The sequence below is a fragment of the Glarea lozoyensis genome, assembly GCF_000409485.1.
Source record: "Glarea lozoyensis ATCC 20868 chromosome Unknown GLAREA5, whole genome shotgun sequence".
Lineage (NCBI taxonomy): Eukaryota > Fungi > Ascomycota > Leotiomycetes > Helotiales > Helotiaceae > Glarea > Glarea lozoyensis.
This window is the reverse complement of record NW_007361000.1, coordinates 1,973,528-1,996,508: the sequence shown is the minus strand read 5'-3', so window position 1 is coordinate 1,996,508 and position 22,981 is coordinate 1,973,528. Positions and strand designations below refer to the sequence as shown.

Here is a 22,981-nt window from a genome sequence, read left to right as displayed (position 1 = left end):
ATGAAATATCAACGTGTTTGAAAATTGATGTATCTAAGGATATGGAAAAGAAATGCTGATAGGATATTTCCTTATTTTATCTATCAGACACCATTCTTTCAAGGCCCTTTGCTGGAAGGCCGTTGTCAACCAAGCTCTTTGTTGGATAGTACACTCCGATTACCGCAAACGGTGGTACGCTCTTTGTGTATAAATGAGACATCTTCCAAAAGTCCGGGCAGTGGATACATGCAAAAATTGTAGAAATAAGATTGGATTTTCCGGTGTTCCCGCAAGCGGTGAGTCGCGGTCTTTGTTTGCGAGTGGGACATCAACATTTGAACATTCTTGAACCCAGCCCTTCGAAAGTATCAAGCGAAACGAATTGCTATCGATTATGACGTCGTGTACCAGTCGGGTCGTCCCAAAAAATTTAAGTCCATGAAATTTGAATGCGCAATATTGCTTCTGCCGTCTCGAGTGACTCCCAAAACGATTCTTGTAATAAACAAATCTTGTAATACAATAGTACAAATTTCAGTCGCTCCGCTACAAGAAATCATCCTACAATCTTCATCGTTCGACGAGTGTCGTATTATACATCTAACTTCAATTGTCCCGTCGGACGATGCTCCTCAAAAACCCGATACTCCGTCGTGACCTCAATGCCTTTTGGATCCTGAGCGATCGATGAGAATTCGCTTGATCTCGATGCTTCTTCTTTGACAAGCTCATCTTCCGACTCGTTGGCTTTGGTCGTTGCTCCGACAGAATATGTAGTGTTTTTCGCACGAGACTGTGCGATAACGCGTGCGTGATGGGAAGAAGATAGTTCGTAATGTCTGCCTGCAGAGGAAGTTCCCACGCGGGATATTTGACCCAAAATGAGAGTGCGAAGAACTGGTAGGCTGGCAGATGTTAGTACAATTAGATCTAGAGTTGAAGGATTAATCGTCAACATACCAGGTAGCGATGATTGCCACTGCTGTCTCGATCATTGACACAGTGCAAGTCAACATCGTTTCGTTAAGTTTGGAAAAGTAAGCTCGGATGCCTAGAGTTTGATGAGTTGGCAATGAGGACTTGATCGGCAAAGGGCAACTAACAACTTGCAATCACAACAGAAAATCCAAGAGCAAACATAGCTGCGACTCCTAGCCTTTGCTTAAGTGGCATCTGCAAATTAAGCACCATGGAGATGGGTAAACTAATGACTGTGATAATGTTAGAGGTAAGGTCCTACGCTCGAAGCGTGCTATATGTTACTCACTAATCACATCAGAAAATATGTTGGCTTTGATAAGTTAGCGTCATTTTCTACGACTATGATGGTAACACGTACTGAGGATCGTAATCCAGTAGTTGATATCTGCTGCCTTCGTAGAGCATTGTTCTTTGACATGTTAACATCAGTTGACATTGAGAATACAAGGTCGTAATTACCTGTTGGATCTTGCGACCATCGTCTATCGCCCGGAAAACATTGAAAAATGATATCAAAAAATATGACAAGCCAATTGGCAACCAAAAGGCCAAGCATGATGTTGAAAATCATTTGCCATTTTGTCCTCAGGGCTAGCCTCTTGTAGAACAGAACCTTGAAGTGTTAAAAGTGACAAGCTGCAGCAGTGATGATCTCGAATACTTACAAGAGCAATCTTGATAGACCACAGCGATGTAACGTAAAGGATGGATCCGGGTATAATCATCTATTTTTGATTAGATCCACAGTTGATCTGTGAGCTTTTTTGACGCTCACCTGCATGATTCCGATGAACTCCTCGCGGCTTGCTCCTCCAATGTTGGCCATTCCTGCATCTAATCAGCACACAACTCGATAAAGTCGCTTGCTTTGAAGTCTTACCTAGATTCCACATATGCTGCTGAATAGCGAGATCCCCTATCAAACACGCTGTCGCAAGCAGCAAAAAGCCATCATCAAGCGACAACGTTGACACGTTCTTCAGCTTGACAGCCATCCTCATCACCACAAACACAAAAGCAACCACGGTACAAATGTACCATGATATAACCTGTCCCAATCCAGTTGCTGCCATTTTTCTCACGTAAATGCTTCACTTGGAAAGGTGTACGACAAGATCTCTCCGCATCACGCAAATCCTGTGGGCTTTGTGGATAAGATAAAAGGAGGAGTTAGAGTTTAACACCAAACCCTCAGACTCTCGCACAGAAGATTCACAAAGATATTGGGTTTAGTATGTTACGAGGTAGTGTGTTAAGGGTCGTCGAAACCCAGCCCAATTCGAGTCGCATGGATCATGCATCCAACTGCCGGTACATGGCGCATCACTTCCGTCCCGCTGCGATGTCTCTCACTATACGCAAACTAAAATGGACAATAATACGGTTGTAGAAGTGATTGACATAACTAAAGCATTCTAAAGCATTGTTTGGAATCTTCGATTCGATATTTGGGGATGCGGACGCGGACAGATCGAGTCCGTTGTGGTTGACATCTGAGAACTGGAACAGTAGCCAAAGCATAATTTATCGTAAACACTGAGCGGAGCTTCCTTTTCGTAACACTCGTGAGAACAGGCAGTCACCCAGCTGAACTTAAAAACCATCAACTTTGAAATGGTAGTTGTTACTATGCAGTTCAGTAAGTGAGTTCGGTAAGGACGCTGAGGTCAATACAGGATTTCCTCACGACTGAACTCAGCAGGCGACCATACTCCATGACCTTGTCTGTTTCCACATTAGTGCCTGTTGTATTCCCAAATACAGTACTCTGACATGCAGAATATTTCGAGGTATGAAGTATTGGATATCATTGCTCCAAGCAAAACTTAGATAGCAAATTAGATGATCAATATTATTAAGGATCTTTCATTTGCAGTTAGCAGGTTCCAGAAGTAAATAAACATGAGCAAACAAACAAGCGACGGGGAACAAACGTCAAAAGACAGTGATTACATCCAAGAGATCTTTAGCCAGGCTTTCAGTTGGAAGGAACATCGCACTCGTAGGCCCCCTAAAAACCACGAGCTGTACGCAACACTTCAACAAACTAGAGAGCAATTGGCCACGGGACGGCTTGTCATGATCTTGATTGCGCAAGACGGGGTCGATGTGCCTCGCTCAATTGGTCGGTGACAGCACTGACAGCTGGCAAGTGCAGATTGCCTTCAAAACCCACAACACAAGCGTCGGATACCTTCAACTTGGTCGACAACCTTCCACTCCCCGGTATCTGCTGTAAGCGAAGGCAAGAACAGACCGAATTCTTCGCTCCGGGGGATACACACAAGGATTCCTCACGCACATGCACTCGTATTCGAATTTCATCTGGGGCAAAAACATCCTTGGAAAAGGTTAGTCCTTGGATGCGAGTCAGGAAGTAAAATGCCGCGTTGACCTACGTTTTTAGCTCAGTTGGCTGTGTTGACGTATGTTCTCCAGCTGCTCAAAGTTCTTTCTCCCAGAGAGTAGTGATATAGAGTCCCTCGAGATGGTTCAGTGTCAACATACATTCAACATCTAGTTCCAATGTGTCCGTTGCAGAATTCAAAGGTTATTTTGAATACTAAATCTAACTTTCTACTCAAACTCTTCGAGTCGCGCTCCGTGGATTTAAACTTTCCAGTGGATGCACTATACAAGCAGTATCCCAGTAGTCGATTTCCACGGTAAAACTTCCGCGACCCCTTTAGCCTATCGCTTATTTCATGCATCTACCGTGAAGCGAGAACGACGATGATGGTTGGGCGCGGAGAGGAGGTGATGCCAAGGGGTGTCAAATAGAGGGGTGCTACTTATGGAAATGTCTGTGGAAGATTGATAGAAGGAATGAGTGGAAACGAGACTTTTCCAACGGTTTTCTATCATGACGTTTTGACGCATACCGATTTCTTTCTTTTGGAAGGTTGTGATATCAACAGACGATGTCTCTACCACCACTTCTCTCTTCTTCTGGGTCATTACCGACTCCTCCCCTCCCCATCGGAGCCACCACCACAATTGCCTCCTCCTCCGTGGACCCCTCGAGGATCCTTCAGATCCACAGCATGGCCTCCCTTCTCCTCCAATATACAGCCTCCGAACCCCCATCACTACCTACCTCCCACGATAGTAGCTGCATAACCCTACTTCCTTCGTACCTGAATCCATAATCGGCATCTAAGCCCGGTACAATCCCACCTTCCAATGAGAAAATTCTCTCTTTTCGAACCCGTAAATACAATGGCGTCCTCTTTGCTGTCTCTTTCTCAAACACATCATCATGGTATTCAACATCCTAGCTCAAGCAGCTTGTTGGGCCTTCACGCTCGTTGCCCGTATAAGCGGGAAAGCAGGATGTACGTGTTACGGTGAACCAGCTGCGTTTACGAATCAGGGACTGGTTACGGGGTTTGCGGATTCGAACGGGAGTGCTGTGTTTCTTGGGATTCCGTTTGCGGCGTCTACGGAGGGGGAGAATAGGTGAGTTATATAAGTTTGGGAGTTGTGTTGGAGGCTGATGATGTATAGATGGAAAGAACCACAACCAGCACCGCTGTTTCGGAAACCGTTTAATGCGTCAAACTACGGCCAGACTTGTGCTCAAGCAAGTTCAGACGCAGCATGGAGTCCTCAGGGCGAAGATTGTTTGAATCTCAATATCTGGGCTCCTTCAAGTGGCAAGAACCTACCTGTATGTACCCTCATCACCGTTCCAACTCATGTACTTACTGCATAGGTATTCGTCTACATCTACGGCGGCGCCATGGTAACCGGCTCCAGCAGCAACACGCAACTCCAAGGAAACAACTTCGCCAGAAAGGGAGTCATCTACGTCTCATTCAACCACCGAGAAAGTATTTTTGCGAGTCCGAATTCAGGCGAACTGGGCGAGTCGCAGAATTTTGGGATCTTGGATGTTGAGATGGCTGTTGAGTGGGTGCATCGGAATATCAGAGGTATGTTGATGTCTCCGGCAAGAGAAACAGTTTACTGATACCTCATAGCTTTCGGCGGTGATCCTAAACGTATCGTACTAGGCGGCCACTCATCTGGAGCAGTACAAGTAAGTCACCACCATCCACTACAGTTCGATCCTAACAACCTACAGGTCGACCACTACCTCTGGAACCACCCACATACCCACCTCGCCGGCGCCATCGAAATGTCCGCCAACTCCGCCTCCGGCCCCGCCTACGCGCCCCAAAACGTCGGATTAGACGTCGTCGCCGCCGAAGTCGGCTGTCCCACCGGCGCCGGCCAGCTCGATTGTCTCCGCACAAAATCAATATCCGAGATCGAAACCGCGAACTTCAATTCCACGACCAACACCTGGTTCACGCCCGTCGTCGATGGGATAACGCGGTATTCAGTCGCAGAGTACACGGAACGGTTCGCGGCTGGGAAATACCCGTCAAACGTCCCGCTGATAACTGGGAATTCCGCTGGCGAGGGCACGATCTTCGGGATCGTGTATGGGGCGGAGAACACGAATTTCTCGTCTTGGATCAACACTTTCGATGCTGATAGCGCTCATATCCCCGATGAAGCGCTGTTGGCGGCTTATAACGCGTCTGATTTCGCGAGTGTGTCTTTGATGTCTGGTGCCCAGTACGGCGATGCAAGATTCAATTGTCCTGTGGACTATTTCGTCGATTTGCGCAGCGCGGCGCAGAAGACGTGGGAGTATCGATGGTTTGGCGCATATGATAATGTTGTTGGGCCGCCTGGGACAGCGCCTACGCATGGGACTGAGGTGCCGTTCTTCATGGGTGGGAATGAGTGTTTTAGTGCGCTGAGCAATGTGACTGCAGAACAGCAGGCGTTGGCCGATTTCACCAACAATTGGTTTGTGAACTGGATTAAGAATCCAGCTGCCGGACCAGGATGGGCGCAGGTTCAACCGGCTTCTAATAGTGGTGTTGTGATGAAGTTGGGTGTTTCTGGGAATGAGACGGCGTTGATCGAGGCGAAGAGGAATGATTTTAATGGCATCTGTCAATCTGTAAGTCTTCGAAAATATCCTGTGGGACGTCAGTAATGCTAATATCTTCCCAGGTGTATAAACAGTACTTGCCAAAATACCCAGTTGTGCAAAATCCTGTCACACTAGCTGCATCCTCTTGAAATGTGGTAAATGGTTCGTCGACGCTAAAAGCGTATAATCTAGAATGATAGACAAAAGCTATAGATATTAGAGACCTTGATAAACATAATGATTAATGATCAATTGATGAATGAGATATACTCTTGATCGTTGAGTGAAATAGGGAATTACATTGTGCCATTATTTGTTCCTGCCGTCTTTCACCAGACATCTCTCTAACTATTGATCTTCTTAGCATCTGTTTTTACATAGTTTAGATATTCGGATGATATCGTTTTTGTAACACAAGTATGTGACACTATAACAGCATGACCGTGTCATAACGATCGTCAAAAACGGGACTTGATTGTAATAGATCATTTCCATCCGCCCACCCCCATTGTCAGTATATTTCCTCACATGTATTTCCCCTTCGACGTCCCCATGCGCGCGATCTCGGCGGTCAATTTGACATGGCTCCATGAGATTTGCACTTGTTGATGTCGTCAGATCCTAACAACTCTTTCCATGGAATGACGCCGTTGGTGGCTTCGTATGCGACTCCAGCCCTTTGGTCAACAAGACCGTTCACCGCTCTAGCGGGACTTCCTGACTGCTTCAGACAGGGCGAGATCCTGAGCTTGAGGGGCTTTTTCTTGCCCGGCGTAATATTTCATTCAATTTCTAGCTAGTATTGGTTGCTCAGCCATTGCTGCGTCGACAAAGAGCGGCGACGACACTGATATCGTCGTGCTTGCCTGTAAATAGTTAGTCCAATAATTCGCGCAAAGAACGTTTGTATTAGTTACCTCCTTCCATAGCCAGTCCCTCTTCCACAGCATGTTCCATAAATGGACTCTCAGCGAAAGGATCTGTAGCAATCGCCTTCGCAGCATTCATTAATTCCTGTGCGACATATCTCATGCCCCCACCTGCACCATCCCGTCGGTCTCCTGTGCTTTCACCACCTTGTCCGGATTCCCACTTGCGTATACTAGTAACGACGTTCTCTATTATCTCGTGCTCCCACAGGTTGTCAATGACCCCGTCAGACATAGCCAGTACTACGTCATTTTCTTCAATCTCAACTTTATCCAGCACAGCATTGTCGCGAGGGGTATCTGGAGAATTGGTACCTAGTTGCCGGGGACAATCAAACCAATGCCATTGCTCGGTTGTTTTGAATACCAAATCTGTTTCTCGAGGTCTTAAAACCAGAACTTGAGAATCCCCCAAATTGGTGACGTATAATAACGGGATTTTGGGAGCCTCTGGGTCATCGTCCATATTCTTGTAATATAGTTGCGCGCCGGCCGCAGTGGTTGTCCCTTGCCATTTGTTTGGCTTCGATGTAGCTTCCTGCGTTTGCTCGTAGGCTTTTTGTAGGTATGCGATTGGATTTGGTTCGTATGCTTGATCTGAGGTAAGGATCCGACCAGCGTCTTGTTCTGCCTCCAAGGCCCAAAAGTGCAAAATTAACCTCGACCAAAGTCTGCTTCGAATCAGCAGTGTTCCACTTTTGTCCTGCCGATTACAACATACCCGGCGTGTCCTCCTGGTCTTGTAGACCATGCTCCGACTCCATCATTAGCTGCGATGAAGTTTTCGCTAGCATATACCGCATCGTCTCCGTTGGTGAGCCCTCGAATCAAGTCGCCATTTACGGTCGCGCGTCTGTCCCGGCTTCGGTGGTGGGTGCTGAGAGGATCGGAAAATGAACCAGAGGGTGCTGACAGGAATGGGGGAGGAAATGGTCTCGGGATTCTCTTTGCATACAATGCGACTCCAGTCTCAAAAGAAAAGGGAAGTGGTCTTCGGTGTAATTGGAGCGGGGTTGTGTCAGGAGTTATCGAAGCTTCAGTCAAATCAGGGCGACATTTTGGCGAACTTTCGAAGAAAGTTCGGCAGTGAGCCTCTGGGAGGGTGGCTCGTACGAGGGGTTTTCGAAGGAGCGACCTCCTCATCCCAGCGTTGTCGATAAGAATTTATGTTTGATCTCCGAATGTGGTTTCTGTCAGGTCTGAAATTCCTCACCGGGGACTCTGATAAACGTTATCGGGGATTATGTCGGGAATGCGACGTCAAAGTATTCGGTGACAGGCGGATAAACAATAATCCTACCGCATTCCGGCCTTTGAAAACTCTCATTCTGAAAGGTTTAGTTTCGGGCCAGATTCCAGGCTAACTCTCAGTAAAATGCTACAATGCTTTTGAAACAATCAATATTCGTACCAAATATTCCATACTTTCACAAGACGATACTTAGATGATTGGCGAAGAGGTACACAAATAACTCAAACATCAGTACGAGCACTTACAAACAAAGAATGTACGGAGGAATGGATTCGAGCTCTTGGCCACACAGTTGTCACAATATACCTGATCACTCGCCCTATGATGAGCGTCAGGTCTCCTCAAGAGACAGCGACTGTGTACCAATTCCAATCAACCTTACCGAACTCTACGCGGACATATTAAACCTCCTTTTACGTCGCCTTAGCACACTCTCTACTTAAAACTCGACCATTCCTCTTGGCTGTACTATTGTGATTAAGATTACTTTAAGCACCTTATCTATTCTCCCGGAAGAATAAATATAACTTTACTGTCATTAATCGTCTAATAGAAAAGTAGTATTGTGTTTAACGTTGTTTGGCTTTAGGCGCCGTAGAGGAATATCTATTACGTCGTCGCAGAGCCGAAGCAGCTCAAGCTGGCATGATCTAATAAACAGCCTTATAAGAAGAGATTCTCCAGCCAACCTGGAATCGAGCAGTGTCCGATACGATACTATCCTACCAGCTCCAAGTTGTACAACTTGCAATCTTTCAGGCCGATTATTCAGCTTCAAGGACATCCAAGAATAGCAGCAGGTGCACCGGGTTTCTCGACTAGTACACAGCATCTGCTTGTGAGTCTAGCTGCATGGAACATGTTCTTTTCGCAAATACGAGACTGGGACTGGATCGTTCAAGCTCAGTTCCCATGGGATGTGTACATTTACGGTCCCGGCACATCCTCTGCTGCAGTTCGTACTTCGCTCCAAAATCCTCTTCGAGCATTACATTGCCGAAAAGTTGGTATCAAACTTGATTTGATTTCAGCAATGGGGCTGTTCAAGCAGAATGGCTGACAGCTCTTGCTCCATGAGACTAACTTGGCGATACGACGAGGCCGTATTGGTGAGATTAAATGCATACAGCGTGACAAACCAGCATAACATAACATGGTTGCTAGGTACCCCAGAAAGAAAGAATCAAACAACAGCTTGAAGAATTCATTAGACAATCTCAAAACGCTGATAGCAAAGGATTTGGAGTGCCAGAGATACTCGGATAGGAAACTAGGTACTGTCTGTAGGTAGGACAAACAAGCTTAAAAGCTAGACCTGGTGTGTGCCGCCAAAAGAAAATACATCTGAGGGGCATGACGCGTACTACGAAGGTACAGGACTCGATACAACGCCAGCCAAGCAAACCATCACAGGGGTACAGCGCGACGTATACAGTATCTCTCGTTTTGATTCAAGACTTCTCGAATACGAAAATTGCTTGGTGTAGAAAGTGCAGCCAAATGCTTCGTTATAAATCGACCTTTGTGATGCGATGCGACGGGATGCGCCATTGAGTACGCCCCAACCAACTTTGAACCAAGACCATTGATCCAAAGCGAGAACGCGAGAGTCTATTTCCGGTTCTTGGATTTCCTTGGTCAGGTACTTGGTAGAGACATCTATTTTGAAAGGAAATTAGATCTTGCAACCTTTAACAACAACAATAACAACAACACATATTCTGTGATTTTATTGCGCTGATATTATCTTTCGTATTTGAAAGATTGAAACAAACCACCCAAGCGTCTCGGATCATACCCAGGGCCATTACCTCGTAAGCTGCAAGGGGATCGCTGATCAGCACCGCCGCTCCGGTGACGTTACCTGGGTTGAACTACGGTTCAGAGCGACTTTCTTTACGGCTTTTAATATCTGGCCAGCATTGGCGTATCGTACTACCCAACCTCTCAACACCACGACGGTCGCCGTCGCATAATTCACGAACTTCGCCTCTGGCAGACAACTATCCCTTCACATAGTTGTCGTTGCTACCGATTCACGAGCACCTCTGTTTTGTCCGCCAAGTCGACAATCCATTCCCTACCAGCCAACGCCAATCCAAGACGCATGTCAACATCTTGACAAGACCATTTCGGATCGCGGCGGCTTCATTCTTCGAGAGACACGGAACTTATCCACACTCGTTATTGGAACCGCAAAGATGAGTAGCGGCAAGATGGGTACTCGAAATCGAGGTTTGTTTAAGCCCAGTCGTAGCTGCATCCATCGCGACAAATACTTACATCCAATTAGTACTTTCCTTCATGTCCAAATTCTCTGATCGAGAGTCGTCCCCGTCCTCCAGCCAGACACCTCCTCCCCCGCCGCGGCAGGAATCCTCCAAGCCACCGACCAGAGACAATGTGAGGGAAGTTTCTCCGGCCATGCCCTCGAGCAGTAACTATAACATGGATGGGGCATCGTCTTCACAGACAAGAAATGGACGAGAGCGGGCAGTCTCCTCCTCTAGGCCAATGTCGATGGTGCAAACATACCAGCCTCCTCTCATGGATGTAAATGAGGATACACTACCAGAATTACAACCGATTTTCACGTTTTTGAACAGCCATGCGAACAAGTTGTACCAGGAGGGATACTTTTTGAAGTTGGATGACCAAAACACCCGTAGGTTTGACTCAATCGTAGTCTCGGACTTTCCCGCTGATCAATACAGATGGCAAAGCAAATGCGGACCGCACTTGGACAGAATGTTTTGCACAACTGGTTGGAACGGTCCTCTCGTTGTGGGATGCTGCAGAACTGGACACTGCGGGACAGGATGGCGAAGTTCTACCCAAATTCATCAACCTGACGGATGCTTCGATCAAAATGGTACGTCCGGGAAACTTTACGCGGTCGGCGATACTAATAGACCTAGATTGAATCCTTACCCACACGATCAAGCAATGAAGAGCCGTTGCAAAATGTCCTCAGCGTTTCCACCGCTGGCCGAAATCGCTATCTCTTACATTTCAATTCGCATCACTCCTTAGTTCAATGGACTGCAGGTATTAGGCTTGCAATGTTTGAGCACGCCACTCTCCAAGAAGCATATACCGGCGCTCTGATTGCAGGCAAAGGCAAAGGTCTGAACAATATTGGTGTCATTTTGGAACGCGCCAAGGTCAAGCATGAAGATTGGGCTAGAGTTCGATTCGGAGCAGGAACACCATGGAGACGATGCTGGTGTGTCATTACACCACCTGATGAGAAGGAAGTTCTCAAACTCCAAAAACAAGCCAACAAAAAGAAATCTGCATATGATAAGACAAGATTGCCTGTCCTGAGAGGAGACGTCAAGTTTTACGATACGAAGAAGACCAAGAAAATGCGGCCAATTGCGACAGTCACAGACGCCTACTCGGCATTTGCCATCTATCCTCAGTCGAAACCGCTGATCGATGCCTCTACTCTCATTAAGATGGAAGGTGTAATAACGATACATTCCAATCCTCCATCTACGACTGAAGGGTTCGTTTTCGTTATGCCAGAAGTACACCCAGCTGTTTCAGGGTTTGAGATGATGCTCAGGTGGTTATTCCCTGTCTATGATACATTTGCGTTGTACGGCCGTCCAGGAAGATTGATTGCAGATACTCTGGATCCTCAAAGCTTGATGTTTGCTATGCCAAAGCACCGCAGATATGGATATTTGGAAATTTTAGATGTGACAGGTCTTATAGTCGAGCAAGGAAGCGCAACATGGAGAGAATCCGAGTGGAGACGGAGGATGAAGGAACTTACCAAGAAGCGGATGACTGCAATCGAGAGCGGAAGCCATGCGAATAGTAGGTATAGCAGTAGAAGAAGCGCTCGTAACAGCTTTGGACCGTCACGCACCCGGTTACAATTCGATGATGAGGCATCTGTCAGATCTTCGCCTTCGACTTCCTGGGGTCCTCCACATCCAAACGATGTGCCAAACCCTCTGCCACGAACCGACTCTGCTCCTGCCACTGCTGGAACTTTTAATCCAGCTCGCCAAGTGGGCACCCACCACAGGTCAGTCTCTGAAACCCAAGGGTTGGATCGCTATGGAAACGAAAGCCCAGTTTCTGCATACGATGGACCATATGAGCAGGCTCCAATTCCACCGCCACATGCAATTGGAGTTAATCCTAGTAACCCAGGCTCTGGTCTCCGGTACCCCTTGGATCTGTCTGTCCCCGACCGTAATAGTTCAGAGGATGATCGTTCTGCAAGAGCAACTCCTGTGCGAGAGCTTCAGGAGTTACAAGCAACATCTTCGCCAGAGCCAGTCGCCGCTCCTCCAGCTTTTAACCATGGTCCTGGTGCTAAACCTATCAGCAAACCATATCATTCGCCAGAGCTTCGACGAGCCAACTCTCGGATGTCCAATGCAACATTATCTCAAATGACAGGCGCCAGTGGTACTGCTGCTGCCATTGCTGCGCAAGGAGAAATGGGAAGGACAAGCGCGGATCATGGGCGCCAGAACGTGAGTTCACACACGGAGGACAGGAGCCAGAGAGGGGTACCACAAAACGCCAACACCCCAAATGATTTTCTTGCTAACCAACGTGGTATGAATGAAGGCTTGGTAACGTCAAACAATGAACGGTTTTCCTTCGAGAAGTCTCACGCCTCGCAGCCTTCCAATTTCGATTCTCGAGCACAATATTCGCCCCCACCACGACTTGACTCCCTGAATTCCGCGCATTCGATTCCTCCAGTTAATGAGCAACCTCCTCCGCCACCAACACATAATGCTAATACGTCTCCGCCTCGTACATATAATCCTCCGGGTATTTTCTCTTCGCCAGAGCGAGCGGTCCAGGATCCGCGATCTCAGGGCCATAACCCACAGCAATCCGTGGATTCTACCACAAGCACAATTTCACAATCACAATATCCAAATAAACTTCAAACGAGCCAAAGTATATTACGGAAGCCTTTGCCTACGCGAACTGCAACACTAAAAACTCAAAGCTCAGAAGACGATGCCAATTCGCCTTCAGACACTGGTAGCTTGATAAATCATGTCATCGACCAGGATGCTTTTGATATGATTGGTCTTGATAACAGAACACAAACATTACGCTCCGAGAACCAGATCCATCGACAGAACAGTGACGCCAGTATATACGAGGATAATGCTTCCACTGCATCTCCTGACTATGCCAGCACTCGGCCCTCTATAGACAGCAGAAAATCTCAGAAATCCGTCGAAAGACCACGAGCTGGAGTGAAGAAGACGGTTGGTAACCCAGAATCGAATCTCAGCCAAATGGAGAATGCTCGCATGTCGATACCAGATATCAATTTTGGTCCAACTATAAATTATGCTGCCGGAAGGCCTCCTATTCGAAGCCACAGCCCGGGTCTCGTGCAAAGCTATTCGTCAGATAGATCCCGATCAGGCGGTACGTCTCCTGGGCCTGCTATGAATAATTATCCTCCGGATAGAGCTCCACGTCACAACAGTCAATCAGGACGACCTGAGAGTGCTGGTGGGCGAACAAGATATGAGAGTAGAAGTACTATTACTCCAGAGACTGCCCATTATCGCAACAGTTCCGCCGAGAGTAGGACATTAGCATGGCAACCGGGTATGGCGGTTAGTGCGTCGCCTGCGCAGGCTCCTCAAAGCATTACAGCAGAACAATTTGTCGCTCAGCGAGCTGCTGCTGCGATTGCAACACCGCAGTATGCTCATCAACGTCAATCATCTAGTAATGCTCTAGCTCGTACAACTGTCGGACGTGCAACACCAGATCGCAACTCGACCACACCTCCTCTAGCCCGCAACCGCTCGAGCGACTACTTGACTCAACAAGGTCATTCTCGAAATAGTTCTACAGACATGTTAGCACGACCCAGCTCAAGAGGTGCTAGTGCTACGCTTAGTCCGGCGGTGGCCGCTGAGGCATCGTCAAAATTATCTGCTCGTGAGCAAGAGCATATTGCGCGAGCGACCGGCCAGCCTCTCATCAGCGTCGCGAACAATAATAAGCGTCTGTCCATGCATCAGCCCGGTCTAGTGGGAGCAATCGAGGCTCGGGAAATGGAGAAGCAGCAAATCAAGCAGGGCATTAATAGCCAGGCCGTCGAACACGCTATTCATAAGCGTCAGCAACAGCAGCTTTATGAACAGCAACAACAGTATCATCAACAACAACAAATGCAGACAGCGTATCGTCAGCCGCAGTCTTACAATATGGGGCAATTCCAGCAGCAGCAGTACCCAGTCCACGGTCAACAGTACCAGGCGCATCCTCAACAGCAACAGTTTCAAACGCAAGGACAAAGTCCAGGCTGGGGAACGTCTCCAGCAGCGAGTGTCTTTGCTCAAGGTGGGGGGTGGACTCAGTCCCCCGGATATGCTCAACCATCACCCGGATATTCTCAGCAATCTCCCGCTGGTAGACAGTCACCTGGTTACCCTCAACCATCGCCGGGGTTTACGCCGCAATCACAGACTGGAAGACAATCACCCGGTCGATTTCCAGCGCAGCAGCAATATTTCCCTCCTCAAGGACAAGGACGTGGAAATCAGAATCATGGATATTAATACGCTCGTTCATTTGTGGAGCATTGGGGTTCTCTCGGGAGGTACATACGAGCATTAACGGCATATACTGTTAGACAAGGGGTCTTTTATCATAGCGATTCATTCTTTGGCGTTCTTTCCTTTTTTCCATGTTTTTTAAAACTGGGCAGTTTTTTGGATGCCATTACTTTTGGCTAGGAGATGGCAATAGTGCTCCTTTTGTATTGCATTTGCATTAAGAGCAAGGATTATATATGCTCACAGCGCCTGAGTATTGGGGAGGTCTGGGGGTGGCTTTTTATTCTTACGAGTGGGGATGAGGGTGTGGAGTGGATTATGGATGCTGGGTTTTGGTAGCGCAGATAGGGAGGAGAGGAGAGAATTAGATGAGGTTTATTGAGTGCTTTTTTTCGATGAGTAATGTGATTGATGCGTGAAACTTGATAAACTAGATTACGACTAGTGACTGGCCTTCTTAAGCCAAATTCATCTACATGCTACTGAACGCAACATTTTCAAGATGGCATATACGGTAAGTTCCTTTCTGATGGGTACAACCTAAGCTTTTCGCGCTTTCCTATTTTCGTTATTGTACTTTGGAATAAATTGCGTATAGGTTGCCTACGTACTTACGAGTGCGCTCTCCAATGTAAAGCACGACGTCAGCAAGATTACCTCAGTCCAGATTTATCTAGCGAGCTCGAACACGCGAAGTCGGAAATTGAGGGTTTTCCCCTCATTCTTGCCTGTTGAGTTGTTAGGAATGGAAATGAGGTCGATGTCTATATGTTGTAAGTACTTATGGCTTGAAATGGGAAGATGTGAATGGTCGCCTGTTGGTAGAGGGTGGATTTTATATTTCAGCTAAATGCTGGGACTCTGGTTGGGTTGTGCTGGTAGTTGGACAATGGGCTGCGATAGGTGGAGTGGAAGGATGGATGGGTTGTGGGTGGATGGAAGGAGATTTGGGGTTTTGTTGCTAGCGCTGGGTTTTGGGGGGGGCTTTGGAGGGGTGGGGTAATATAGTAGTGTGTCAATGTCGTTGAGACATTCTTCGCGGTTTGGTTTTAGTTGTGGACCTTGTGGTGAATAATTTCCTGATGGGCTGGTAGGTCGGAGGAGGATATGGAAGGGGTTGAAGACTTTAGATCAGGAAAATTCGTGCTTGCTTTTGATTGTGGAAATGAGTTAGACCACGGGGTTTTGGTTACTGTGGTATGCCAAAATAGTAAAGCTATAATTAATACCACATAGTCTCTGAAGAACGTTGCATATGAAATGACATTCTAGATTCGCTTGTGAAGGACTGGGAAAGGGGAGTCTTTTTTTGGTACTTCCGCGGAAAGGGTCAAATTTCAGGGAACTTACGGATTAACGACCATGAAATCTAGGGAGGGAAGAGGATAGCACTTTAGAGCTGTGGTATAGAGTGCAAGTATCAAGGTACACCTTGGCAGGAAAAACACTTCGAGGCGTACAAGACCTTGAGCTTCATACTTCACCTCCTAAATCCACTCTCACAACTTACCTGTATCACTCTAGAGTTCCTCTTCTTTGGGTTAAATACGTCTGAGTATCGTTATTTAGTATAGATTAAGGTACCTTACTCCCCTCTCCCCCCATTCCCACTAAACCTCCCTCACCATTACCCAATCCAAACACAACATCTCCAAATATAAAATCCAAAAACTTGTTGTTAAATATAAACCCATCATTTATCACTGAATTGTCACTATCTCCAATTTTAAACCTACCAAGACTTCAAATCCCATCTCTATCATCTCATACTCACTACTCTCAGTATCTCTTTTGTCAACTTATACTCTTCAAATCCCCGCGATTACCGCACCAAACATCGTATACCTGACGATTAGCACATGAACTAAATGTTATTTGCTGGGCATGTAGATTAAAGTCAAGCGATATAATAACGACAGAGTTATTTGTGAATACTCGATTCATCTTCTTCGGGTGTAGACTGTCTACTTTTGGTAAAATAGACATTGTCATGGATATGGTTATTTCTCTGAGATATTATTAATTAGCTGACTCCAAGATATTTTAAGTCTTCTCGGGTTAAGAATATCCTGTTGTCAGAAATGTTTACGTCCTTCAGTTATTGGCATTTGTTGTAGAGGAAGCACAAAATCTTGTCTGTCAAGAAATCATATGCTGCAGCTCTGTGAGTTTTAACCCATCACGTCTCACCTCCTCAATTAGGACCACAGTACGTAGAGTTGATTTAATCCATTCAAATCCCGTATCAACGAGCGTGGTAATAACTACCAAATACGTATATACACCCGCATCGTGCCCTTCACCACCAACACCTCGCACAAGGATATCCTATCCTCACATATAAGTACCCGCTAAAACCCCAAATTCAACGCCCCAATAAAACATTAAAAACACCAACCCCCTCCACTATGGTCACCTACCATGCGAATTCTTCAGTCGTTCTGACTCTGCAATCGCAGCATCGATCCTCCGCTCTTCCTCTTCCTCCGCTAACCTCGCGTGGTCGGCTTCAGTTAATGCGACGGAGCCGCCGCGTTCGCTGTCTGTTTCGCTTAAGTAGGGTGCTTGGAGTCCTCCTTGGAAGACCTGAGGAGATCCATGACCTTGAGGAGACCCATGGCTGTATTGTGGTACGTCGTGGTATTGTTCGTAATTTTGCGGTGGAGGGGAGGGTTCCGTGGCTCCAATAGAGCGCGTTGATGGTATATGTGAAGAGGCACGGCTTACTTCTCTTGATATGGGTATTGTGGCGGCGACAGGTTCGTGGGGGATTGCTGTTGCTCCAACGGCACTGGCTGAGGCCGTACTTAGTGTTGGCTTTCTTCTTGGTATTGATGCTGCTGATCCAGTGTATGGTTGTGAGACTGGATCATAGGGTGACAGTACTGATAAATGACGCGTTTCAGATGCCGGTGAGCCTGGAGATGCAAAATTTAGATTTGGTATTTGATATGAAGTTGGAGTTATCTCTTTTTCTGTTATGAGATCGCGTGAATCGGCGTTGAGAGAGTGACTGAGCATCAAGCGTTCTTTGCTTGAGCGCTGGCGGTGTTTCTTGCGGAGGAAAAGGAGCGCGAGAATTAGAATGGCAAGAACGACAGCTACTGCGCCAACCGCTATGCCAACCTTGGCCCCAATGGAGAGTCCGCCTTTCGAGCTAGAGCTCACAGATTCAGAGGAAGCTCCCGCTGTCGCTGTTGGTGTGCTTGTTACCGTATTGGTAGGGGGTGATGAGACAGTCACCCACGTCTTTACGGCGTCGCTGGATTCAGTGGCAGTACTCGGCCCAGCAGATGTAAGGCTACCTGTCGTTGCTGAATTGAGATTTGTTGCGAAACTTTGAAGCGTGGCCGGACCACTGGGAAGAAATGGTACAAAATTTGGAGGTAATTGGGGCGATGACCTGTCAGGAATAAAGAAGACTGGACTGTACGCGGAACAGAGCCCGCTGAGATTGATGAAGCAAAAGAAGTAGTAATAAGTATTCGATGTAACTCCCTCTGCAACAACTGCTGCCAGATCGTACGCCACAGGCTGTCTGACGTTGAGTGATATTTCAACAGCTTGTGGATTGCAAGGAGTTTTCGTGCTATCAGTGGAGAGACCCTTGATGCAATACTCTACACCACTATGTTAGATAGTTCGAGACACTCGATGAGTTCCATACCTTGAATCTTTCTAGCTTTCGCCGCATTGTCAACGCCATTTAGGCGGGTAATTTCAAGTAGGTATAACGTTGTGCTTGCTGTATCGGCCTCTGTTATGGTGTACACAACCTCAGATAAACCAGTTCCAATTACCAATTTGTCTCCAGGCGGCTCGAATTGTGCCTTGATTCCATCCGTGTCGTCTTTATCATCGGCCTGCGCTCCTAAAAACACCCAACTCGCCATGAAGGCAAGATATCTAATCCTCATCGTCCAATATTATCCTTCCAAATACACTCGAACCGAGGATGCGACGACGACGACTATCATTCGAGTAGCCTCATTGAAAAGGGACCAAGTCGCGCAAACAGAGGAAAGAAGCAAAAGAGTACAAAGTTCAGCTCGCTGACGGCAGAGGAGTAAGTGCATACATAAAGAGGGCAGCCACGGAGGTATTACCCACGCCGTGCATCCCACGGCACAGGCTCAAGACAGGGCAGGATTTCTCGAATAATACCGTCGTCCAGCGGGCGAGTGGCACAATAGCTAGGGCGCCGAGTAGCGTCTCACCGCATGGAAGCACCCAACACAGAGAAAAACCGAACAGGGCTGTCAGTTCGCTGCGCCTCGGTTTTGATGCTCACAAATGGAGAGGATTGGCAGTTGAACGAGCTTTCTGATTGGAGCAAAGTGGCAAAATGTGCAACTACGGCGTAAAATGCATCCTTTGTTTTCCACAACGCCAGTTGACGAGTGACTAAATGAGGTTCCTGGCATGTTGGAGTTGTTGGTGTTGGTTTGCTAATTCGACCGAAATATATCTGCACCTTTCTGGAAACAAGCTCCTTCTCTGTCTGTGGCCAGCCGTCTTCTGGATAAATGTCAATGTTGTAACACCGCAACTTTGCGCTGTGTCGTCAAGGCTCCAATCCAGAGGTCCAACAGATGCAACTTTGCAGCAGAGCACAGCATGACATATCCGCACTATCGATCGGCTTTAAACGAACAGATAATGCGACGTCGATTCTTTCCACACTCAGATATCCGAACGTAAAAGAGTTGTGTGCGTAAAAGGCAGTCGAATGGGGGGAAGCGCCACAACGCTCAAAGCATCCATTGCGGACGCACATGGGCATCTATTTATCAACTCCACCGTGCACTCTGGGGGCTGAACCAGCGTGTCCATGTCCACTTCTTGTTGATGTTCTCCCGACACAGCCAATGGCATCGCTGCACCGCCATTCAGGCCATCGCTGATTTGCTCTCTCGACCCGTGCTGACCTTGTTGTCGTTTAAAATTGGCAGAGTGGCGATTGAGGCTGAACCGTTCGTTCCCGCTGACAGACTTTCATCATGGGGTCGAAACATTTGTTTTGTTTTGGTGCATCATGCCATGGTCTGGAGAAACATAAGTATCGCGGAATCCCCGGAATAGGGATTGACGACACTTCGGACGAAGGGCGATTAGAGAAATCGATAGTGAATCCTTTGGAGATTTAGACTTCTTCGCTGCTGCGCGGATCGTCGAGATTGATGGTTGGATGAATTGGAGATTGCGGGAAGGCTGTGAACCTGCGGAGGTGGAGCACTATTTTTCCCAAGCCTCATCGACCGCTATACCTAATATGGATTTCGCTAGCCGACAAATTGCATTTCACGTGATACCTGAATCTGAAACATTCATGAAAGTCTGTCGTACTTGAGCTGCTGTATTGAATTAATTTTGCAATATGAATGGATTTGTGAAACATCGTCCTCAACCCGTATTGCATGTTCAAGAAGTCAGACCGGCAGTTGGAATTTTTAGTGATATTCTTCAATTGGTCAGACAGCTTACGTCGGCGCTCCTTCGTCAATAGTGTACATCATTTTCGGAGCAATAAGCAATACAAGGGTTGGCAGATCGCCTACTCAACATCATATAATCATTCAAGGCTGAGCTGTTTTAAATAGTCATTATCATCACATTAATACTCTCCACCACATAAAACAGGTTCCTAACCAAGCGCCGTGAACACCATTCATCAATCACACAGATACCCGCTGGGAATACACTAACCGCCGACCGTGATCTCCGCCGTTGGGTCTTTTCTGATGTCCAGTTCCATCAACCCTTCCTGTTTCTCAATCACCAGGCCTTTCTCGTTGGCCAAGTGCAGCAGGCAGATGAAGCAATAACTTGTCGAGATGTCGTCCATGGCCTGCTTGGGGTAAACGCTCTGGAGATTCTGCATGACAGAGGTAAATTTCAAACTTCCATCCTCTCCCTTCTTGGGCTCCGGCGCCATTGACGCTCTGCCAGGAGTCTTCGCAGGTATATCCTAATATGCGTTAGTACTGCAAGATTGACCACGTAATAGTTGGTTCACTTACGTCGATGAGGTCCTCGATACCCATCCCCTTCCACAGTTCTTCTTTGAGACGCCTGACATCAACTTTCTTTGCCACCCGCGCATACTGAACGTACTCCGGCCTTAATCTTCGACTCTGTGTAACGAGTTGGGTACCAAATGCACCCTCTCCATCTGTTGCCTGGGTCATACCGCCATTCAAGATATTGTTGAGCCCGTCCATACCACCCTCTCCTCTCTCTTCTGCGCCAGGAGAGAAGTGATCCCGAGCATCAGCGAACTCCATGTCGTCGTCGTCATCAATACCGCCGGCCATAGGCAGACCATCATCCTGGAAGAAGTTTGCATCGTAATCACCTTGTGGAGCAACATCATCATCGCCAGTAACAGGTCCTTCCTTATTGGCCCAGAAAGCTTCGTCCATTTCTCCTGCTGGTATTTCTTCTTCCTTCGCCTGACCAAACCCACTGGGTTTTGAACCGAAGGCGGATCTTCTGCTTCCCATCCGTGCTTTAGGTTTTAAGAATAGTCGTAGAAGTTGCTTAGAATTAAAGTGCTTGTCATCTGGCAACAAGTTTTTGGTTTTGGATTTCCAGTCCTTCTTGGGGAGTGATATGACGGTATTGGATGTAGCCGGGGTATAGATCGTTTCTGCAATACTTCGATTGAGTGGTGACGCGAAATCGATTTCGAATAGTTCCTTCTCTTTCCGTACTTTCGTGGCAGCAGGTTTGTTGACATCCTTGATTTTGCGGATTCGCCAATGCTCAGGACCAGCCCAATTCTTCTGTAACGCCTCGTCGAAATAACTTAAGATATCATCGTGCGTACCTTGGGTCTTTCCACCTCTGTCCATTGATATGACGTACTCTCCGGTTTCTGGATCGAAATTACCAGGAGTCATTCCATCCGCATCTTCTCCATCACCCCCTCCCATTCCGTCATTGTCGAGGCCGATATCATGGACTCGCATTCTAGTCTCGATAGCAGCATCGCGAGCCCACGCTTCACCCCCTTCGCCAAAGCCGGTATCTGGTGGAAGATCAAATGTCCCCAACAATCCGTCATCATCATCGTCAAACCCAACAGGATTATCGTCATCCAGGAAGATTCCAGTTCTGTCGCCAACCGTCGGTAATTCGTTTTCGGCATTCTTATCTTTCTCCTGTCGCCAGTCTTCTGGTGCCTTCAAAAAAGGAATATCCATAGATCCAGATGAATCACCCAAGTCGAAATTCTTCAATGATGGACAGATATCCTGTTCATCTAACCGGTCAAGATTTGGAAAGAACCTAGCCCCGAGCGCTCCCACATCAATTTCAACATCCTCCTCTTCCTCTTGCTCTTCACTCTTGGAACTCAGCATAGAGTCCAGCTCAGACTCTTCTTCCTGGGCCACATCATCCTTGCGACGAGTCGCAGACCCTTCACCAGATGCATCGCCGGCATCGTCACTGCTATCAAACACAATGCGACCTTGTGCATCAATTGCTAGGTGGTTAAGCAATAGTCCTTTGGCCCCACCCTCATCGAAGTCTGCAGATGCCTTCTTAAATAATGGATCGACAGAAAATTCCAGTTCAAACTTTTTAAGTTGAATGGCTGCAAATGAGGTAGCTAATGTTGCTTCTGAAGATCGTTGAGCCTAGCAAGATGTTAGGCATTGAAAATTCAAGCATTTCATCCCTGATTAATTCTTGAAATTCGTGAAATGAATAGGGGCATAAATCGAGAGTGCAATAATCCAGCTCCTGTTCGCTCTCGCGCCTATTAAGCGAAGGGGACTTTCCCAAACGAATCAGAGGTCTGTGTTGCAGAGGAAACAATCATACCACTAAACCACTAAACCACTGCTCGATTACACAAATTTCCCTTTCGGGAAACGATCCTCTTGGGATACGAGGAGATATCCGCCGCATATGCGCATGGTCCTGTGTTGCTGAGGCGAAGGGCCTTGGGTGGTTTAGTGGTAAAATCAATTCTTGCCAATCCTTTGTTCGATTGACGGTTCAAGTAATGAACATAGAATCGATGCCCTCGACATAAAGTCTAAGTCAAAAGAAATTGAACACTCAAAACCGGTCTAAACAAAAAAAAAGGAAAAAAACATACAACAGCAGGTATTCGCTGGTGGTCACCCACCCAACTACTAATCTGCCGATCTGAGGCTTGTGTATGGCAGAGCGGACGGGATGCCCAATTCTCCTCAGTCTGTGGTCGTATGTGACAATCATGTTTCGATCAGAATACATATACGGGAACCAGCGCTGGACAACTCGTACGGTGTAGTTGATTATCACACCTCATCGACCTCGC

The 22,981-nt window shown here is 47.1% G+C and overlaps 7 protein-coding genes across 7 annotated transcripts; 2 read left to right on the top strand and 5 right to left on the bottom strand.

Annotated features, from left to right (window-relative positions):
- Positions 1-574: 574 nt before the first annotated feature.
- Positions 575-2,036, bottom strand: GLAREA_04838 (uncharacterized protein; the record flags this gene model as incomplete). The annotated part of the gene is made up of 9 exons (XM_008087215.1): positions 575-887; positions 943-1,033; positions 1,086-1,193; positions 1,250-1,273; positions 1,322-1,372; positions 1,423-1,576; positions 1,629-1,688; positions 1,739-1,791; positions 1,844-2,036. The coding sequence occupies 9 exons, from the start codon at positions 2,034-2,036 to the stop codon at positions 575-577; spliced, it is 1,047 nt and encodes a 348-aa protein (XP_008085406.1).
- A 2,186-nt stretch (positions 2,037-4,222) lies between these two features.
- On the top strand, positions 4,223-6,066 carry GLAREA_04837 (alpha/beta-Hydrolase; the record flags this gene model as incomplete). Its single annotated transcript, XM_008087214.1, has 6 exons — positions 4,223-4,422; positions 4,471-4,633; positions 4,679-4,898; positions 4,947-5,005; positions 5,051-5,944; positions 5,998-6,066. The coding sequence occupies 6 exons, from the start codon at positions 4,223-4,225 to the stop codon at positions 6,064-6,066; spliced, it is 1,605 nt and encodes a 534-aa protein (XP_008085405.1).
- Positions 6,067-6,727: 661 nt separating this feature from the next.
- On the bottom strand, positions 6,728-7,989 carry GLAREA_04836 (PP2C-like protein; the record flags this gene model as incomplete). The annotated part of the gene is made up of 3 exons (XM_008087213.1): positions 6,728-6,783; positions 6,835-7,517; positions 7,568-7,989. 3 exons carry the CDS (start codon positions 7,987-7,989, stop codon positions 6,728-6,730), a joined length of 1,161 nt encoding a protein of 386 aa, XP_008085404.1.
- A 2,310-nt stretch (positions 7,990-10,299) lies between these two features.
- On the top strand, positions 10,300-14,670 carry GLAREA_04835 (PH; the record flags this gene model as incomplete). Its single annotated transcript, XM_008087212.1, has 4 exons — positions 10,300-10,333; positions 10,392-10,763; positions 10,813-10,970; positions 11,017-14,670. The coding sequence occupies 4 exons, from the start codon at positions 10,300-10,302 to the stop codon at positions 14,668-14,670; spliced, it is 4,218 nt and encodes a 1,405-aa protein (XP_008085403.1).
- A 2,409-nt stretch (positions 14,671-17,079) lies between these two features.
- On the bottom strand, positions 17,080-18,560 carry GLAREA_04834 (uncharacterized protein; the record flags this gene model as incomplete). The annotated part of the gene is made up of 2 exons (XM_008087211.1): positions 17,080-18,287; positions 18,335-18,560. The coding sequence occupies 2 exons, from the start codon at positions 18,558-18,560 to the stop codon at positions 17,080-17,082; spliced, it is 1,434 nt and encodes a 477-aa protein (XP_008085402.1).
- Positions 18,561-18,926: 366 nt separating this feature from the next.
- GLAREA_04833 (uncharacterized protein) lies at positions 18,927-19,091 on the bottom strand (the record flags this gene model as incomplete). The annotated part of the gene is made up of 1 exon (XM_008087210.1): positions 18,927-19,091. The coding sequence occupies one exon, from the start codon at positions 19,089-19,091 to the stop codon at positions 18,927-18,929; it is 165 nt and encodes a 54-aa protein (XP_008085401.1).
- A 1,277-nt stretch (positions 19,092-20,368) lies between these two features.
- On the bottom strand, positions 20,369-22,584 carry GLAREA_04832 (uncharacterized protein; the record flags this gene model as incomplete). The annotated part of the gene is made up of 3 exons (XM_008087209.1): positions 20,369-20,635; positions 20,688-22,310; positions 22,498-22,584. The coding sequence occupies 3 exons, from the start codon at positions 22,582-22,584 to the stop codon at positions 20,369-20,371; spliced, it is 1,977 nt and encodes a 658-aa protein (XP_008085400.1).
- Between the last annotated feature and the right edge of the window lie 397 nt (positions 22,585-22,981).